At 39.5% G+C, this 17,792-nt stretch overlaps 1 protein-coding gene across 3 annotated transcripts in view; it reads left to right on the forward strand.

Moving 5' to 3' along the window:
• Positions 1-17,792, forward strand: part of Herc2 (HECT and RLD domain containing E3 ubiquitin protein ligase 2) — a 167,710-nt gene that overhangs the window by 8,519 nt on the left and 141,399 nt on the right. For 2 of the 3 annotated variants that reach the window (XM_031386820.1, XM_031386821.1), the window contains exons 3-5: positions 6,751-6,865; positions 11,416-11,553; positions 17,026-17,245. In XM_031386820.1, the coding sequence (XP_031242680.1) occupies positions 6,751-6,865; positions 11,416-11,553; positions 17,026-17,245 (473 nt within the window). Of the gene's footprint in view, positions 1-5,924; positions 6,265-6,750; positions 6,866-11,415; positions 11,554-17,025; positions 17,246-17,792 lie in introns of those variants that run through there. The other variant, XM_031386822.1, reaches the window with a different exon arrangement.

Raw genomic sequence — 17,792 nt, forward strand, 5'->3', positions numbered from 1 at the left:
TTTTTTTTTTTTATTATTATATGTAAGTACACTGTAGCTGTCTTCAGACACACCAGAAGAGGGCATCAGAACCTATTACAGATGATTGTGAGCCACCATGTGGTTGCTGGGAATTGAACTCAGGACCTCTGGAAGAGCAGTCAGTGTTCTTAAACCACTGAGCCATCTCTCCAGCCCCAGATGTTTTCACTGTTGCAGTTGTGTTGCTTGAGCCCATGTTTCATGTCTGTTGGTTATCAGTTCTTGCAATCCTTCACATTTTCCTCACGATGTCCAGTCTGTGCCTTTCAAGAAAAGATTACTTGCTGTATACACAGCTTCTGCTCCATACTCTTCCCGGGGAGATGCCAACTACATCTCTTTATCAAACATAGGGGAGGGATGACAGAACAAAGTCATTTTTCTACCAGAATCCAACATGGTGAAGTCTTGGGTTTATGGGCCATGGATGACTCAGAGGCTGCTGCATCACTAAAAGCCGACCTCTGCCTGAGTGGGGATTCATGGAAACTAACCCTGGAGCTCTGTGGATAGTTTGCAGGTGATTGATAGATTTGATAGTCTCCTCTCTAGGCATCTGTTTACTGCTTCTATCATCTCGAGGGGAGTCCTTGTAAATCTTGTTACTTGTAATAACTTTGTGAGACTTGTAAATTGTTTACTTCTTAGTCTTATGAGCTGCCCCTCTTCCTTTCTGGATGGAAAGTTTGAGTTCTGAAGAATTTAGTGCATAATTATTATGGTAGTTTGATTAAGAAATGTCCTTCATAGGCTTACATATTTTAACACTTGGTCCCTTGGTGTTGGTACTGTTTGAAGAGAATATGAAACTTTTAGGTGAAGCTTTGTTGGAGAACTACTTCAAAAGGAGTTGGCTTTGTGAGTTTATAGCTTCACCTCACTTCTGGTTCCTTCTTCCTGTTTGTGGTTGAAGGTATGATTACTCAGATTCCTGCTCCCACTGTCTGCTCTCAGGCCCCTCGTGCCATTATATATTTCCTGAAGTTTTTAAAATCACTTTTTTACACCAGTGTCTCTGATCTAGGCTGTATTTCAGAACACTGATATGTGGATACCAGCCAATCTGGTAATCCTAGAGTGCATTTCAGGCTGAACATGGTGGCCTTCGATTTTTCTTAGAATGTTGGCATTTCCTGTAATCTGTCATATATAAACCACTTGCTGCAATTTCCAGATTTGGTCTTCTGTCTTGAGCACTGGGTAAGATGTAGGTTTATGTTTATGATATATTAATAGGGAGAACTGTTGATGGTGAGTAGTTTACTCTTTGAGAAAAAAATGATTTTGGCTAAGTAGGGATCACTGTCTTAGTTAAGGTTTCTTTTGCTGTAATGAAACACCATGACCAAAAGCAAGTTGGGAGAGGGAAGGGCTTTTTGATTTGTACTTCCACATCACTGTTCATCATTGAAGGAAATTAAGATGAGACCTAAAGCATGACAAGATCCTGAAGGCCGGAACTGATGCACAGGCCGTGGAAGTATGCTGTCAACTGGCTGGCTCTCTATAGCTTGCTCAGCCTGCGCAGGACCAGGGATATCATCACCTACAATGAGCTGAACTCTCCCCAATCACTCACTAATTAAGGAAGTGCCTGTCTACAGCCCCATGTTACGGAGGCATTTTCTCAATTGTGACTTCCTACCTCTCACATGACTTTAGCCTGAACAATCACTATAGGTCCTTTTTCCAGTAGTAGCTCTTTGAGGACCAAGCCTTTAACAATGAACTTTGAGGGACACTTGCCTAAATAATAGCATTAGTATAAATTTCCGCAGTTAAAACTGAACTAATTTTTATTGTTTTTCTTCTCTGCCTTTCTCCAGTTTTCATATCTGATCTGATCACTGATCTGAAATGACCATAATACTTTCAACTCATGACTCTGACTCCTTCACTTTATATTTTTGTACTTTCTTCCTTTTTCTCCCTCCGTTATAATTGTTATTATATGGAGGATTGTAAGGCTCATGGGTTCCCTTGAGATCTGAGCATGAAGGTTGAATGTAACTCCTGTGACAGAGCACATCTGAGCCTTGAGGCTTGGCCTCTTTGCCTGTAGCCGTTTGCACTGTGGTATGGACTTGATTCCATTGATAGGTCTGCTGTTCTCTCAGTTACAGTCATGCCTTCCTATTCCTTCATTAAGCCTCAAGGTGGGAGCACTCTGAGTATAGTTTCAGGAGGTCCTACTTCTCTCCTGCTTTGTTGCTACTTTACCAAGAGCTGTCTGTTAGGGTTTCAAGCTATTTCAATAGTAATGTAAATAGTACTAGCATAGGGCTGAGAAAAAGCAGTGTGTCCATGGGACTAAGCAGAATGCCAAATTAGTTGCTTATTACTGTGTAACAAATCACTAAACACAAGTTTAACAACCTAAAACAATTCACTTCTATTTTGACATTTTGGTTGGTCAGGAGTCTTGTCTGTAGTTTAGCTCAGTCTTCTGCTGGCTGTTCCTTGCTCTTATCTAGGCTTGAGAGTCCTCATTGACCAGCATTCCTTGTGGTTATGGCTTGATGCCCAAGGTTCAGAGGCTGCTCTTTTCTGCTGACTTTCATTTGATCAAGTACGTTCAAAGAAAAGATTTCTTTTGCTTAATTAGAAGCAGTGGACTTGAAACCTTAACACATTTGGTATCAAAGCACTTAACTAGTAGTGTAACCCACCATCTTATTTATGGTCTAGTATGTAGTTTGTCAGGAGAGAACACAAGTTGAATGTATACCCTGTAGGACCAGAATTTTGGGGACCATCTTATCCTGTTATTGATTATCATAAATAATTTATAAAGGTGAGATCTGAATATTTACTTGCATAGATTGGTTGGGAGAGCACTATGAAGAACTAGAGTAAAAATATAGAAGAATTCAGGGCTGGAGAGATGGCTCAGCAGTTCAAAAGCACTCACTATTCTTGCAGAAGACCAGGATTCAGTTCTCAGGACCTACCTGGTGGCTCATAATTGTCTGGAACTCCAGATCTAGGGGATCCTATGCCTGTTTCTACCTCTGTGCCACTCTAGCACATATGAGGTAGATACAGGATAACTGTCATCAAGACAAGAACAAATGGTGATGTGAATGGTGGGAAAAAGGAACCCGTATGCACTGTTGACAGGAGTATACTCAGAGGAATCAAAGGCTGCATATGGTAGATGCTCACTGCAGTACCTATACTTACAGTTTTCTAGTCATAACTGCCAAGTCATGACATCAGCTTTGGTGTCTGTCAGTGGGGGAATAAATAAAGAGAATGCGGTGCATATATAAAATACACACACACACACACACACACACACACACACACACACACGTACACAGGAACGACTGTTTCTCAACTATTAAGAAAAACAGGTTTAGGTCATTTTTGAGAAAATGAGAGGAAATGATGCTTTGAGCAAAATAAGCCAGATTCAGAAGGCAAAACTTGTTTTCTGTAGTATGTAGGATCTTTTTTTTTTTTTTCTTTTTTAAATAAAAGTAGGGGGGGAGTCTTAAGGACTAGACCAGGGATAGTTATATCTGTGGAGATGACTGTGCATGATAGAGTAAATGTGATCAAAATACCTTAAATGATATGTGAAAATATTAGGAAACCCATTAATTTGTATAAGACATTTTATTTTGACACATTGTTGTAATCCTACCAGAAGGAAGGCGGAGGCTGGCCTAGAATACTTAGTGATAACCAGGGAAGTGGCTCACAAATAAATCAGCACAGTGTGCACAGTTACACAATGTGCTCTTTGACTTTACTGCTTTTGTTGCATGATATTTTTACATGTTACTTATTTTTAAATAAAGTAAGTAGTTCATTGATTTATTACTGAGGAACTGAATAAAATAAGGTGGGGAAATCATGTTTTTTCCCCTTTCTGTTGCTGCTGGTAAGTGGTGGGCCACACCTTGAATCCCAGCACTCAAAAGGTAGAGGGAGGCAGATCTAAGTTCAAGGCCAGCCTAGTCTACAGAGTGAGTTCCAGGACAGCCAGGGCTACAAAGAGAAACTTTTGTCTTAAAGCAAAACAAAGTAGCAACAAAGACTTTGTCACTGAAACGCTATACATTTTGAACACAGGACTTGGAGAGATTGAGCTAGAACTATCATGAAGACCTCTTGTATGAGGGCTGGCTCTCATAGTATCAGAAGATGGTATATAATCGGTATATAATTTTCCAAGGGAAAAAGTAATCAGTACTACCCAGCCATGAAGCCTGCAAACCACAGCTGTCACTGGCCTAGTAAGATATCCCCAATCGTATAATAGTTGCACTTTTATTTTGGGAATAACTACCAGCTGTCTAATTTTCTTATTGCCAGCTTAATAGGAGGGCGTTCATGTCTGATACTATGAACTTAGTCAACTACTTGTGGCTGGAGAAGTCACAGACCCTAGAGGTGAACCTACTTTGCCATTTTCCTAAATTGATACAATTTCTAACTGTGTTCTAGACATATATCTACATATATATAATATATATATATCCTATATGAGTATATATAGCATATGTGTAGTTTTCATTCCTCATTAAAAAAGTTTGTTTTGGTAGCAGACAAAGACTGTTACAGAGATTCAGAGCTGATCATTGAAATAACTACGGGGTGCACAGCCCCAGTTGATATAATACAGCTCCCTCACCTAAGGCACAAGGAACATCATAGATGAAGGGATGGAAAGGTTTTTTAAGAGCCAGAGAACCAAGATGCTTACTGTGAGTTAGTGTATTCTAGACATGACAGAGGTGCTGCACTCATGAAAACACTATAGTGTGGTTACTCATACAAGAATGTACACAGTGTCAGTATCAGTTGACATGCCAGTGTGAATGGGAAAATTTCACAGGTCTCACCCCAGATCAAGAGCTATAGGCAATCTATAGCTGCTGAGAGAATCAATTTGCTTCAGTGATGAACCCCCTGGGTTATTCACTCTGAAGGTCAGCCCTAAACACATATGAGCAACACTAGGTAGACACAGTAAGTTGTGTACATTTTATACATGTGTGTATAAATATGTATAATATACATATATATACATATGTATGTATATGTGTGGGGTAAAAATGGGGTCCTGCATCTACTTGGGGCTAGGGCCACTGGGAGAGGTGGACGTGGGAAGTTTGACTGCGTGTACTCCCACGGCACTGGCGAGGGGTTGGGCTGTGAGAAACCACAGGACCCACTCCGGGGTTGGGGAAGGCACAGTCTGAGGTCCTGCAGACCTGCCGGAGTTGGGCTCAGACTCTCAGGTACCACAGATGCTGCTGGGCACAGTGGAAAAGCCAGTTTTGGGGTCCCTGGGCCTCACGGAGGGCAAGGACATCAGGTTCCTAGTCTTGGACACCTCAAATGCTGCTGGATGTTGCAGAAGAGCTGAGAACAGAGTGGGGCCCTCAGGCAGACTCTGGTCCTCCTGGGGCAGAGGGGAAAAGGGTAGGAAGAGAGCTCTGGCAGCTTCCTGTGGGGAGTCTTTAGCTTGCTCAGGCAGCTTGCTTAGTTGGCAGTTTGGGTTGGCTGGAGTGCAGGGAGGTTTCCTGGCGGGAAGTTAGACTTGTTAGGGAAGACCTGCTCCATTGCTCTGGCACGGCAGTCCCGATGAGAAGAGGCAGTCCATGGTTTTAAGTCATTTATTGTAGGAAGACAGAGAGAGGGAGAGAGTAGGAAAGTAGAGGCTGGCCATGGCCATGTGGAGAGAGGGGTTAAGGGAAGGCGGGAGCAAGGGAGCAAGAGTAAGAGCAAGAGAATAAGAGGTAAGAGATCAAGGAGGGGTCGAGCAGCTCCTTTTATAGTGGGCTGGGCCATCTTGACTGTTGCCAAGTAACTGTGGGGAGGAGTTTACCTGGCTGTTGCCAGGTAACTGTGAGGGTGGAGTCCCGACAGAATACCAACAGTTTAGGGCATTGCCTGTGTGACTGATGGCCACACACCTCTCTGGGGGGGGGGGCGTGGGAGGTTGTAGCTGGGGGGCCAGGGGCCCAGGAGGCGTGGCCGAACAACTGCCATCCCATACAGGTGGAAGTCACCGCCCACCAGGCCACCGGTATTCAAGGCCTGTGCTTGACTGGGGACCAGGCTGCCTGTGTACAGCTCACTGCCCCACAACTCCCCCTTTTTACTTTTTTTAAAAGAGAGGGGTCAGTGGAGTGACTGTGCCATTTGTAGTAAAAATTCTGGGTGGGGAGTCAGTTTCAAAAGAAAACGCTGTACAGGCTGGAGGGGTAACACAACTAAGCCAGAGTGGTAAGGAGGGTTAAGGGTGGGGATTGGGAAGGCAAGGGATCATTGAATCAATTAATTGTTCCATGGGTAGTACCATTTAAGGGTTTTAACATCAGTTTTAAACAACATTTGATTAATCTAGATAGACATAATGTTTTCCTTACTATCATGTAATTTCTCTCAAGTTCAGTAGCCAAGTTGGTTCTGCCATACTTTTGCAGCACCCAGTGGACGTCTGTGGTGCCCGAGAGTCTGATATCTATATATCTATAATCTATATATCTATATATACACATGTGTATATATGTACATATGCACATATATATGTATATAATAATAATAGGTACAGAAAAGGAGGTCATGAATTTGAGAGGGAGTGGTGGGGACAGGAGTTGAAAGGCAGAAGGGTAGAAATGATGTAGCTAGAGTACACATGTGAAATTGTCAAAAATATAAAATCTTAAAAAAGACATACTGATCTAAGTTTATTTTTTTTGTATTTGCCAGCTTGCATTCACAAGAGATGGACTCTGTGGTCTGTGGAACGAAATGGTTAAAGATGGGGAAATTGTGTACACTGGAACAGAATTAACGCAAAATAGAGAACTCCCTTCTAGGAAAGGTAGGAACTTTTAATGCTTATCTTTTTATTTTGTAAGTACTGTTATAATGACATGTTAAAGAAAAAATTTAAAAATTACATGCACACGTGTGTCTCTGTGTGTATAGGCAGGTACTGTGGTCTGCATTCAGGGTACAAATGTGTGAGAGCTGGTTCTCTCTGTTGTGTGGGTTAGTGATAAGTACCTTTGTATGCTGAGCTATCTTCTTCTTCCCCTTTAAAAAGAACCTTTATTTATTTGTGTGTATAAATTGCCCCTTTACAGAAACGTTGCAATATGACAGAAAACAGGAGCACTTGAATGTTGATCTTTGGATGTTTGTTTTCCCTTTGGTCATTTTTGTCTATAATGTTAGTTAATATTTTAAATTGTTCAGATTTTTTGTTTGTGTTAACTAGTGTATAGCCTGTATGAAGTTATGAATGAATATGTTTTCCTTTAAACTTCGAAACAGATCTTCCCATAACTAACAATCCTGTATATGCCTATAGTGATAGATTCAACTTACCTGGTGATTGAAATCAACATCAAGACTTTTTAAAAAAGGATGGATGCCAGCACTTACTCAGATGTGTTGTATCTGAAAAGCCCCCAATTGCAGCTCACCGCAGAAAATCATTATTTTTAGATTTTTTTTTTTTTTTTTTTTTTTTTTTTTTTTGGTCTCAAGACAGTGTTTCTCTGGCTGTCCTGGAACTTGCTCTGTAGACCAGTCTGTCCTACCTCTGTATCATGAGTGCTGGGAATAAAGATGTGTACCAACACCACCCAGCTCGCTTTTAGAAATGCATGGTTTTTCTCTTGTGCAATGAATTAGTATACTGTTGATTAGAAAGTATATGAGGAAAAGTATTATTAGCTTATGTTTTTGGTTACGTTATTTAGTAGAGTCAGCTCTGTTTCTTGTATTTATGTGGAAATTTCCATCTATACACAGAGTAATTGAAAGATATGTACAATGAGTGGATGCAGACTCATGCCCTTACTGTTTGACTCAACTTGTTTATTGTATCACTTGTGTCCATCGATGGATGTGTCTCATCTGGCTTCCTTAGAGGCTTTCTGCATATTGTTACCTTGAGTTACCCTTTATTTGTGTGTGTTAGGGTGTGTGGGGAGGGTTGTGTTTGTGTGTGTGTGTGTTTACGTTTGAAAGCAAGTGTGCATGTGGAGGTCAGAGAATAACTACAGGAGACAGTTCTTTCCTTCCACCTTGATTTTCAAGGTAGAGTCTTATTTCTGTTGCTCTGTATGCCCGAGGTAAGCTGTCCCCAAAGCTGACAGGAACAAATACAAAACAAAATCTACTTTTTGTATCAAACCTAGGGTTTCCAGCATGCTGGGCAAACGCTCTGGGTCATGTTAGGCAGATACTCTGCAGTGCTATACTCAGCCTACAAAACTTGTTTTAAATAATAAAGGCTTTTAGTGTTTATAATATGCAAAAGTTGGACTGATGTACAGAAAATGTTAAACGTACAAGATTTTTAGTTTAGGCTACAGTATCTGGCTGAACTCTTACTTTGTTTTGTCTGAAATTGGTCGATTTACTCCTCTTGGGCCTTCTCCACTTAGTCATTAGCAGCTCTCTAGGTCTTAGGCTCAGTACTTTGAACAAAGATGGCCTTGGCTAGTTTGTACAAATGCCTTCATCATCTTAAAGTCCTAAGATTAGTCAGTTGCTAGCTGCTTCTCAGATGAGGTGACAGCCAACCTGTACTTTGTTTACAGCTAACCTTAGGATTTCCTGGGACCTTAGGGGGCCTTTTTCTTCTCTGCATCAAGGGTGTGTGTGTGTGTGTGTGTGTGTGTGTGTGTGCGCGTGTGTGCACATGTGTACATGCATGTGTGCAAGTGTACTTACTGCTGGGGACAGAATATGCTTAGTAATGTGCTCTTCTACTAAGCTACACCTCTCTATTCTTTCCAGCATTTCTTAATTTATTATGTGTTTGGATAATTTGTGTTCTGGGTCTAGTGTGTCTTTTGATTCCTGCAGTCATGAAAAGGAGAGTATATAGACACTAAAGTGAGCTTCTTTCCTGTGAGCTGGTGTTGCTAATTATTATAATGTTCATCATGCTCTCGAGGGACTTATCTTGTTCTTGCTCTGGTATTCTGATTTGTGCTCCTGAGAGTAAAGCCTGAGAGTATATTTGGTGATGTTCTTGTTAACTATGAAAAAATTTCCATCCTGAAGATGTGAAAGTAATATGATCTCTAATACAATAAGCTTTACATGTGTGCATTCCTGTAGTCCCCACCTTAATCTGGATAGTTTTATTGTTGTTCCTTTCATCCTTCTTGAGTCAATTTCATCCAGTGATCTGTTCTTGAGACGTCAGTAGAGTATTTGAAGTGCCTTTACTGTAGTATTTGAAGGGCCTTTACTGTTATGTAAATAGAATGTGAGGCTCATTTGTTTATTTAGTTCTTCCTTTGCCATTTGGCATTTGTTACAGAAAAAACCCATGCTAATATCTGAGGACAGAATGCAAGCAAGACCATGAAAAGGAAGAAGGGGAGGCAGATTAGGATTGTAGGAAGCACTGTTTATTGGGACTTATAGAAATATGGGCCTTGGTGGCAGCAAGACCAGATGGATCCCACAGTTTGGGTCAAAAAGAGGGATGCATTTATGATTGGAGCAAAGTGACTTCATCGTGACTAGAATGTACTTGTTTTTTCTTATGATCCAATCAAAGAGTCACATATACCCTGGAAGCCAAGATGTAGTTATAAATTCCATAAACCATTCTAATGGGTTTGTGTATTATGGCTTATTTTTAAATGAAGCAGGAAAAACATAATAAGGCTACTCTTGGTTGCCATGGTGGTTATGATTTACAATGACGTCAATATGGCCAAGTCATATCTATCAGGCAGGAGAGGGCCATGGGAACCTACTACTTGTAGTCAGGCCAACAGAAGTTGTGTGTTACTCAGAATCTACTGCTTGTAATTGGCATCTGAAGTGGGAGCAGAGCCTTTAACTGTGTGTTCTGTTAGTTACTACCAGAATTGAATTAAATTATTGGACATAGAGTTGGTGTTAACAGAGAATTAGAGAATTAGTTGGTATGAAACACAAACGCATATGTGCACATACACACCACACACATATACACACTAAGATGTAGTATATGTGTGTATATATATAAATTTATATGATTATTTTAGTTATGACTGGGCTTGTTGACATTTCAGAGTTTTTCCATTCTCTCTTCAAAACTATGTAAGGGGTTTCAAGGCACTTATTACTGTCTGAGACTTTACAGTCGCCTGACGTAGTAGTTTTCAACTTTTCTTTTGTCTCAGTGTTCCTGAATTATACTTAAGTGATAATGGTTCTTAAAATTTATTTGTATGTATGAGTGTGTGTGTGTGTGTGTGTTTATGTGTTTATGTGCCATGGCATATATGTTGAGGTTAGAGGACAACTACCTCTGGGCTCTGGGGATTGAACTCAGATTGTCATGCTTCACTGAGTCATTTGCCATTTCAGTGATAGTGGTCTCTTATAGCAGTGGTTCTCAGCTGGCAGTAGAGGAGAACATTGTACAGTTTAAAAATGATTTTAGTGTTGTCTCCCTAATTCATCCTTTGGTGATTCAGTGATTTTTGAGTCACTGAATTAAAGCACTTAATGTAAAGTACAAATAAACATAAAAGGAGAAGCTTCTTAGTTGTGAAATATAGTAGAACATAGATAAAATATTAAAAAAACCCTTCATGTGTTAAAGAATTAAGATTTCTTATATTTTTTTTTTTTTTTTTTTTTTTTTTTTTTTTTTTTTTTTTTTTTTTTTTTTATTTATTTATTTATTTTTTTTTGGTTTTTCGAGACAGGGTTTCTCTGTATAGCCCTGGCTGTCCTGGAGCTCACTCTGTAGACCAGGCTGGCCTCGAACTCAGAAATCCACCTGCCTCTGCCTCCCAAGTGCTGGGATTAAAGGCGTGCGCCACCACGCCCGGCAAGATTTCTTATATTGTATTCATTAATTACTAAATAAACTATGATGAATATTTTGTAGGATTTTTTTTCTTATTAATGTATATGAGTACACTGTAGCTGTCCTCAGACACACGAGAAGAGAGCATCAGATCCCATTACAGATGGTTATGAGCTACTATATGGCTGCGGGGGAATTGAACTCCAAACCTCTGGAAGAGAAGTCAGACCTCCCAGATGCTGAGTCATCTCTCCAGCCCCTTTTGTAGTTTGCATTCATGTGTTTTTAAAAACCTAGAACATTGAGTAACTGGCGTGTGCTGTAGCTCTGACATGTTTGGGAAGAACATTTGTAGAGATTGATAAGATGTACTTCCCCCTTCCTTCTTCCCCCTAAGATGTGCTCTCTCCTTCCCTCTTACATTGTCTTTATTATGAAATAGGACCTTACTTTGTAGCCCAGGCTGGCCTGAAACTTACCATATGACCAAAGACAGCTTTAAACTCATGTGCTATGTGCATTATAGGCTGCCATGCCCAGCTTTACTGTTGCAGTTTGAAAAACAATTATGGACTTGAACATTTTTAATTTTCCAGATGATGGTGTCGATACTCAGAGTGGAACCAAGAAAGAAGATCTTAATGACAAAGAGAAGAAGGAAGAAGAAGAGACTCCTGCGCCTGTGTATAGAGCCAAATCCATCCTGGAGAGCTGGGTGTGGGGCAAGCAGCCAGGTATTACACTTTCCCATAGCAGTGGATCAAGCTTTTGTTTGTTAATGGAATTTTCTAAAATTAAAATCTGTTTGTATTGCAGTAAAATATGTCTGATATAAAATATATCCATTATAATTTTAAGTGTATAATATATAACTTATACTATATATATAAGTTATATAAGTTCATACTATGGCACAAAATTACTAACACCCAGGTCCATTACCCCAGAACACTACCCCCACAGCTCCCCAGGTAGCTAAGGTCAACTTTGAAGTCTGCACTTCACTATTTTTTTTTTTAAAGATTTATTTTATTTATTTTATGTGTATGAGTACACTGTAGCTGTACAGATGGCCTTGAGCCATCATGTGTGTGGCTGCTGGGAATTGAACTCAGGACCTCTGCTGGCCCTACTTGCTCCGGCGTAATTCACTGTAGCTGTCTTCAGATGCACCAGAAGAACGCATCAAATCCCATTATGGGTGGTTGTGAGCCACCATGTGGTTGCTGGGATCCGAACTAAGGACCTTCGGAAGAGCAATTAGTGCTCTTACCCGCTGAGCTATCTTGCCAGCCCTGCACTTCACTATTAAAAAGCATCACATAGCCAGGCAATGGTGGCTCATGCCTTTAATCCCAGCACTTGGGAGGCAGAGGTAGGTGGATTTCTGAGTTCGAGGCCAGCCTAGTCTACAGAGTGAGTTCCAGGACAGCCAGGGCTACACAGAGAAACCTTGTCTCGAAAAGACCAAAAAAAAAAAAAAAAAAAAAAAAAAAAAAAAAAAAAAAAAAAAAAGCGTCAAGTAGATTCAGATAGTATTTATTCATTTTATCTAGCTTATTTTGCTTAGTATACTTTTAAGTTCATTCATGCTGTGGCCTTTTAAATGTCACTGTTTTGAGTGCATATTTTAATTATCTATGAACTAGTTGGTGGACTCTGGTTTACTTCTCTCTTGTTTTTTCATAACAATAACCTTTATTTAAAATTGGTGTAGTAGTTATTAGAATCAGAAACTCTAATAAACATAAATAAATAAATGAAACAATAAACAAATAACAAAACAAACAATAATAATAAATAATGAAACAAACCAAAAAAACAAATAAACATGAAACCAGAAAAAAACAGCCTCTGTAGAAAAATTACAAAAGGAACAACCTTTCTGGTTTTTTGTTTTGCTTTTTTTTTGTTTTTTTTCGAGACAGGGTTTCTCTGTGTAGTTCTGGCTGTCCTGGAACTTACTCTGTAGACCAGGCTGGCCTTGAACTCAGAAATCCTTCTGCCTCTGCCTCCCAAGTGCTGGGATTAAAGGTGTTTGCCACTACTGCCCTGCTTGGAACAACCTTTCTAAGTGTGAATAACAGTAAACATTATTAACCATCAAGCCTCTATAAAGGCCGGCTCTCCCAGTGAGTGCCACTCTTGGCCTTGAGCTCTGATTCGTTATCATTGTGCCCTAAGTAGATGTATGCTGCTGCCATGAACTTGGTTGACCAGACCCTGTGTAAGGTCATTGCTTTTAGTTCTGTATGTATTCCCAAGGAACCATTGATGGGCCGTGTTAATACTTGAATGAACTTTTCAAAATACTGGCACAGTGTTTTCCAGAGGCCACACTGTTTTTTACTCTTTGAATATACACAAAGGTTTCAGTTTCTCCAGGTCCTTGATAACACTTGTTATTTTCCTTTTGATAATATCCACCCGGTCAGTGTGAAATGGAGTGTTACTGTTTTGATTTGTGTTTGTATTTAATGATATTGAGCATTGTTTTTTCAATATGCCTACTGATCTGTAAATATTCTTTGAAGAAATATTCAAGTCTTTGTTCATGAAAATATATTTTTTATTTTTTTAGTTATATGTATTTTTTTTTTTTTGGCATTTCTAAATTCATCTCTTCTTTTTATCCAAGCAAGTAAAATTACACTTTTCTTCTTTGGTCTTCCCTTATTATATTTAATTTAAATTTTTAAAATATCTGATGCATTTTTGTCTCAAAATTTCTTTTCATGTGTGTTGGAGCTTGATCCCAGGGTCTTTTACAAGCTAATTTAATTTTGTTGGCTAATAAAACATTTTGTATAATTTAATTCCTTTCAAATTTGTTGAGTCTTGTGTTATGGCTCAAGATATAATGTCCTCTGTTGATTGTTTCCTATGTACTTGTGAAAAACACTATATATTTTTCTTCTCCGTGAATTTTTTTTTTCCTCTGAGACAAAAGTTTTCTCTGTGGAAGACCTGTCTGGCCTGGACCTCACAGAGCTCTGCCTGCCTCTGCCTCCCAGGTGCTGGTATTAAAGGCGTGCACTAGCACTGCATGTCTGCCCGGTGAGTCTTTAGTAGGACTTTGTTGTGCTTCACAGTTCTGAGGACGGAAGCCAGGCTGTACAGTTAGGTAGCCCTTCACTGAGTTACAACCCAAGCCTTATTGTATGAATCTTAGTGGACTCAAGTTAATTGATATTGTCTAAATGTTCTTTGTTGGTATTACTTAAAAAATTGTAAGTTAGCATATAAGGTCTTAGTTATCATTATGACATTTTTCAAATGAAATATGTTGTATTGATCTGCTTCTCCTCAACTCCTCCTTGTAAGAGACTATCTCTTTTATCATCTCTCATGTCCCATGTGTTTTTTTTTTAAAGATTTATTTATTATTATGCACAAGTCTTCAGACATACCAGAAGAGGGTGTCAGATTTCATTACGAGTGGTTGTGAGCCACCATGTGGTTGCTGGGATTTGAACTCAGGACCTTCAGAAGAGCAGTCAGTGCTCTTAACCACTGAGCCATCTCTCCAGCCTCTCGTGTTTTTTTTACCCACCCTCATCCTTCCTTGTCACCTATTTTTGCCTTCCTTAGTGGTCTCCTTTATCTATACTTATACCTGTTTAAATGCATACATTTATGCATTATAGCCTCTGGTCCTCATGACGAAGGACATACGATTTTTGTCTGAGCTTGGATCACCTCACTTAATATTATACTTTGCAGATCCATCCATTTTTCTTCAAATGTCATTATTTCATTTTTCTTTACAACTGAGTCCTACTCCCATTGTTTATACACACCGTAGTTTGATTATTTCACTGTTCAGATTCATTCATCTGTTGATGGACATTGAGATCTTCCTACTTGTTCTGTACCTTACTGGGTGAGGAAGCTCACTAATATATAAGACTGGATTATCACTCCAGGCTGGCATGTGTTGGCACTCTAGACCATCTCGGGTTGCTTTCTAGTTTGAAGGATGTAGGTAATGAGATAACACAAACAAGAACAGGGAGAACTTTGGAATGTTTTTAGACCATTTTGTCTTAGACACTTACTTTCTGCCCTAGTGCATGAGGTGAGATTGCATTGATGTGTATGGCCTTCTCATACAGTGGAGGCATTTAGGGTATGCAGTGCTTCTGTTTTGTATATAGAATTATAGACTACTTATCATCATCATGGGTTCTGTTCCATACATTGTTGGTTTCAGATGTGCTTGCTGAAAGTAATCAGCATGAAGCACTGCTTGTTTAGCACATGCCTGGAGTTTATGTACATGAAGCCTTCCCCTGCAGTCCCTGATTGGGCCTTGTTCTCTGTCTCCTTTGTTTTTCTAATGTCTCTGTTGTGGTGAAAGAGAAATAAATCAGTCTGACTGCTTATCTTCTCTTCCATAGTAGGAGTATTGAAGCCTTTAGAGTTAGCTGTGGACTTTGAGTTCTTCAGGCTTTCCTTCATGTATTTTTAAAACTCAGTAATTAGGTACATGAACTTTTAGGACTTTTTTTTTGCACACTGGCAGAAGAGAAATATATTAAAGCATTGAGATTCCATCTTACCCCAGACAGAATGTATATCATTAAGAAGACAAATGACAAGTGCTGATGAGGATGTGGCAATAAAGGAACCCTTATACATTGCTGATGGGCCTATAACTTTAGCCACTAAGGAAATCAGTTGGAGGTCTAAACACCCTCCACCCCGAAAGCAGAAATACTACGTATTTGTACTATGTAGAAATTCTGATGTTCTACCTTGAGACCAATGTAGAATTCAGGGTATTGCTCCTCTTGTTTTCTGTGACTGTCAGCCCTTAGGCATTTCAGTTTTAGATTGCCAGTGTGCAGGCCTGGCATTCTACCTGTAGTACCTGTTGGCCATGAATAAAGTTTTGTCCTGGGAAGTGGTGAGATGTACTGTCCAATGTTTTTTAAGAACTCTTTCTATGGAAAGCATGCTCAAGTAGCCAGAAAACTGCTATCTACCATTCAAGGGAGGTTGGATGTGACTTTGCGATTATCTGTCAGGGTCTGAGTCTTGGAGGCTGGGAACTGTTGTAGTAAAGACAGGAGATAAACACAGGAGCATTGCTAGCATGAGGGTTAGTTACAGGTAATTTAATTTACAGTGTCAGGTAACTTAGTCTATAGGCCAGGATTTTAAAGTTATTTTAGTCATGTGATTGTCTTACAGCTACTTAAAAAATAAAACAACCAAAAAACCCAAAAACCAACAAAAAAAAAAATCTTGTGAAAAAATTCAGATATCCACTAGAGAGAATAGCTTAAGCATTTGTCATACAACCTGACTACTTTATCTTCCAGTAGAATAGTTCCATAATGTATTTTTTTCATTAGTTATTCATGCTAATGTATTGAAATATAACTTTTGAGTTTGGGGAGACTTATCTATAGCATACATGTAAAACAAATAATGTGTGGTGGCTCTCACTTGTAAATCCTAGCACTGAGGAGGAAGAGACAGGCAAATCCTTGAGGCTTGCTGGTAAGCCAGCCTAATGTTCTTGTTCTTGACATAGTCCAGGCCAGTGAGAAACCCTGTCCCCTAAACAGGTAGATAGCACATGAAGTGTGACACCCAAGGTTGTTCTGACTTCCACACACCCGTCTATTTGCCTACACACATGCACAGAGTACATGCACACATATACAGAAACACACACACACACACACACACACACACACACACGTCTCTGCACTTTTTGACTTTAGTTGCATAGTAAGGTGGTAGGAGGTTTTTTTTTGTTTTTTGTTTTTCTCCTAGGAAGTGGGCTACTGAGAAGTTTGCCTTTGTAGTTTTGAGGATTTGTTTATTCATTTGAGCTAAGCCTTGAGCCCATGGCCTTATGCATGCTAACCAAGCGTTTTATGGCCCTTCAGTTTTGTATTAGCAACTTGGATGTGGTAATTACAGAGAATCAATATACAATGAAGCCCAAAAGTCATCCATGTCCTATGCTATAGACTCCCTCTATGTGATTTTAGTCAAGTTCTTTATTCTCTCTGCCTGAGTTTCCTATGTGGACATTCAATACTACCAGCTAATATGTGCAGAGTGTTTAATGCTTTGGGCAGTATTATATACTTAAGTGTTTCCTATTGTCATTGTCTCATTTCTCAGTATATTGACAACCATGCCCAAGATACTGACAAGTTAGAATGTTTTCTTACCTTGTGTTTCAGATGTGAATGAACTGAAGGACTGTCTTTCTGTGCTGGTTAAAGAACAGCAAGCCCTGGCTGTCCAGTCAGCTACCACTACACTCTCAGCCTTGAGGTTGAAGCAGAGGCTGGTGATCCTCGAGCGCTATTTCATTGCCTTGAACAGAACAGTTTTCCAGGAGAATGTCAAAGTTAAGTGGAAGAGCAGCAGCATTTCTGTGCCTCCCACAGAGAAGAAAAGGTAAGAATGAAAAATAGAACAACTCTTTTGCCATCTCTGGGTAAGTTCTGGCTCTTTTTTTTTAAAGACAGTTCCTCTATTACTAAAGATGTTTCTAGACATACAATTTTTTAATTTGTGGATACTTATTAATATATCAGCATATTTTCCCCATGGCATTAACTAGAATCTACTAAAATATTTAAGGCTCATGTAAAATTGTATTTTTTTCTAAATGCAACTGAAAGTTCTTGTCTACAGAACAGTATTAGGGTAACTCTTATTTTACATGGTTCAGAGTTTGTTTCTTTGGTTGTCATAGTGGCTTTCATTCCTTGGAGTGCACATGGGAATTGTGTAGTAAATGCAGCAGTGAGTGTGGGGACCCTCATTCATCTTGCAGACAAGCGTTAGTCGTAGCTTCATTTGATTCCTCCTCCCCTCATCTCTACTCTGCCTTCTTTCCCCTCTCTCTCCTCTCAACTCCCTTCTCCTATCCTTCCCCTCCTGATTACATCTGGTTGAAATCATGTTGTCATATTTAGAGTAAGTTTTCATGTTAACTGTA

Source organism: Mastomys coucha, unplaced genomic scaffold, assembly GCF_008632895.1.
Source record: "Mastomys coucha isolate ucsf_1 unplaced genomic scaffold, UCSF_Mcou_1 pScaffold21, whole genome shotgun sequence".
Classification (NCBI taxonomy): Eukaryota; Metazoa; Chordata; class Mammalia; order Rodentia; family Muridae; genus Mastomys; species Mastomys coucha.